This window comes from Pholcus phalangioides, unplaced genomic scaffold (genome assembly GCF_987345545.1).
Source record: "Pholcus phalangioides strain wild (caught in Gottingen) unplaced genomic scaffold, Ppha-v1.0 ptg000011l_1, whole genome shotgun sequence".
NCBI lineage: Eukaryota > Metazoa > Arthropoda > Arachnida > Araneae > Pholcidae > Pholcus > Pholcus phalangioides.
In genome coordinates, this window is record NW_028301604.1 from 29537910 (window position 1) to 29540299 (window position 2390).

Below are 2390 nucleotides of genomic sequence, written 5' to 3' on the forward strand. Positions count from 1 at the left end.
TGACTACTGAAAGTAGTATGATTCTATTTATCAATGACTTCATACCATGCCATAACGTTGCAAAAAATATTATCTTGGAGAAGCTTTCCAAAGTACAAGATTTGGGTGCAAAGTTGATGTAAGTGTTGTCACGGCGTCAGATAGACCCCAGCTTAAAACCACTGTATATGCTGCAGAGTTTAATTTGTTGCATCGAATGTCGTGTAAAATAAATGTATTTAAACTCTTCTGCTGCTGTCAAACTTTTTTCTGTCTTTTTGAAAAAAATGGCTCTGACTTTTGCGTGCATGACAAAATTAACTTGATGCGCAAAACGTGCGCGAATGGATATATAGTTTGGTCCTGAACTCTTAATTCACGAGTTAGAATTCAAAAGCTCAGCAAAATCACAACCTATTTTTGCTTAAAATTGTAAATCTTCGAAATTTTGAGGAAAAGTTATAAAAATCAAAATTTTCGTATTTACTCATCTACATCGGCTAATTTCACTTTTATCGCATTTATTCCGTAAATATGAAAATTACGCTTCCTTAATGATGCTATGAATGTGTGGTGTCTCACGCAGACGACCCCCCAAGAGTCGGGTCAACGACCTCAAGTGTGTCACGTGATCCCGGGTACTGGAGACGACCGTCTGGAAAACAGCAGAGCAGAGAGTCACTGCACACGAAAGCGTGAGGTTCGAAAATTTCTATGTCTGCCTTCCTTTTTCATTAACCAAGATAATCATGTTTGTGTCGTCGTAATAAATGTTTATTCCGAAGCTGTGGCTCTGTGTGGTGACTCCGCAGTGGTGACCAGCGACGTTTCGGAACATTAACCATCAAAAAAAGTCCATCTTCATTGAAGATTTCATCTCATGCATTTTCGGAAATTTTCTTCTTTCCGAGCCTCCATTATGTCTGTGGTTACGATGGCTAAATTCTTCCCTCAAAACAGGCCCCTCTCGCCCACGCATCATCGTCTGCTCTTCTTCTCTCCTGGTGTGACCTCCTCCTCCTCCTCTCTCGTCTTCTCTTTTTTTTCTCTCTCTCCCGTTGGAGCTGAGCGATGGCGGAAGAAAATGCTCAAGTTTCGAGGATTGGACTTCGATTACCTCCGTTTTGGAAATCGAATGTCCAACTATGGATTCAACAGTGCAACAGTGCTTTTCAACTCAGTGGAATCACTAACGATGACACGAAGTATGCAGCCTTGGTCTCTTCCTTGGACGGAGAATGCTTGTCTTTCGTCTCGGATCTGATATTAAATCCTCCGGCAATCAACCGCTATCAAGCCTTGTCGGATCGCCCCATAAAGGAGTTCGCTGCTACGGAACATCAAAAAGTCAAGGAACTTCTGAACGAGCTACAGCTGGGTGATCAAAAGCCAAGTCAACTGCTGCGAAAGATGAAAGAACTCTCCGGCAACAAAGTCACTGACGAGTTCTTGCGCACCTTGTGGATGCAACGCTTACCGCAAAATATTCAAGCAGTGTTATCGGTTTCGAGTGAGCCATTAGATCAACTTGCTGTCCTAGCCGACAAAGTGGCTGAAGTCACTACCCAAAATTACGTGTGTCGAATCCAGCCATCGTCGTCATCTCAAATGCAGTCGACTCCAGATCGAACCGATTCGACATCAGCCATCGAAACGCTCACCAAACAAGTGGCAGAGCTAACGGCTACGGTGAATCGACTCTCTAGAGGGAGATATCGCAGTAGCTCCCAACAGCGACGAGCTAGGCGTTCAACATCTCGTTCAAGTCGAGCACGGGATATCTGCTTCTATCACAACAAGTTTGGTGAGAATGCTCGCCACTGCCGTCAGCCCTGTAAATACCAGAAAAAAAACGACGACCTTCCATCATCGCTGGTATGATGGAATCGGGCAACAAATCCAGCAAGCTCTTCGTGATTGACAGAGTTACGGGTGACCATTTCCTTGTTGACTCTGACAGTGAAGTTTCTGTTATCCCACCTAAAAAAAATTCGTCAGCACTACATCCAAGTTTCCATTTGTTCGCCGCTAACAACAGCAAGATTCTTGCCTATGGTTCCACGGTGAAGAAACTTGATTTAGGTCTCCGGAAACCTTTTTCCTGGACATTTCTCGTAGCTGACGTCACTTCACCAATACTTGGAGCTGATTTTCTCAGCAACTTCAACCTAATCGTTGATGTGCGAAACCGACGACTCATCGATTCGCAAACATCATTATGGGTACTCGGATCGATCAAGCCCACAACACAACCTTCCGTCACTACCATTGGAGATTCTGAATACAGTGCTATATTTCAAGAATTCCCGCATGTCTTCAACCCTTCACAGATCGGTAAAACAGTGAAACATGTGACGCGACACCATATCATCACTCGAGGACCACCGGTGGCTTCCAAACCTCGCCGTCTC

General features: G+C 44.2%; 1 protein-coding gene across 1 annotated transcript; it reads left to right on the forward strand.

The window, feature by feature from the left end:
- Nucleotides 1-951: 951 nt before the first annotated feature.
- LOC149080318 (uncharacterized) lies at nt 952-2186 on the forward strand. Its single transcript, XM_089238714.1, has one exon. The coding sequence runs from the start codon at nt 1051-1053 to the stop codon at nt 1858-1860; it is 810 nt and encodes a 269-aa protein (XP_089094840.1). The 5' UTR covers nt 952-1050; the 3' UTR covers nt 1861-2186.
- Nucleotides 2187-2390: the final 204 nt, after the last annotated feature.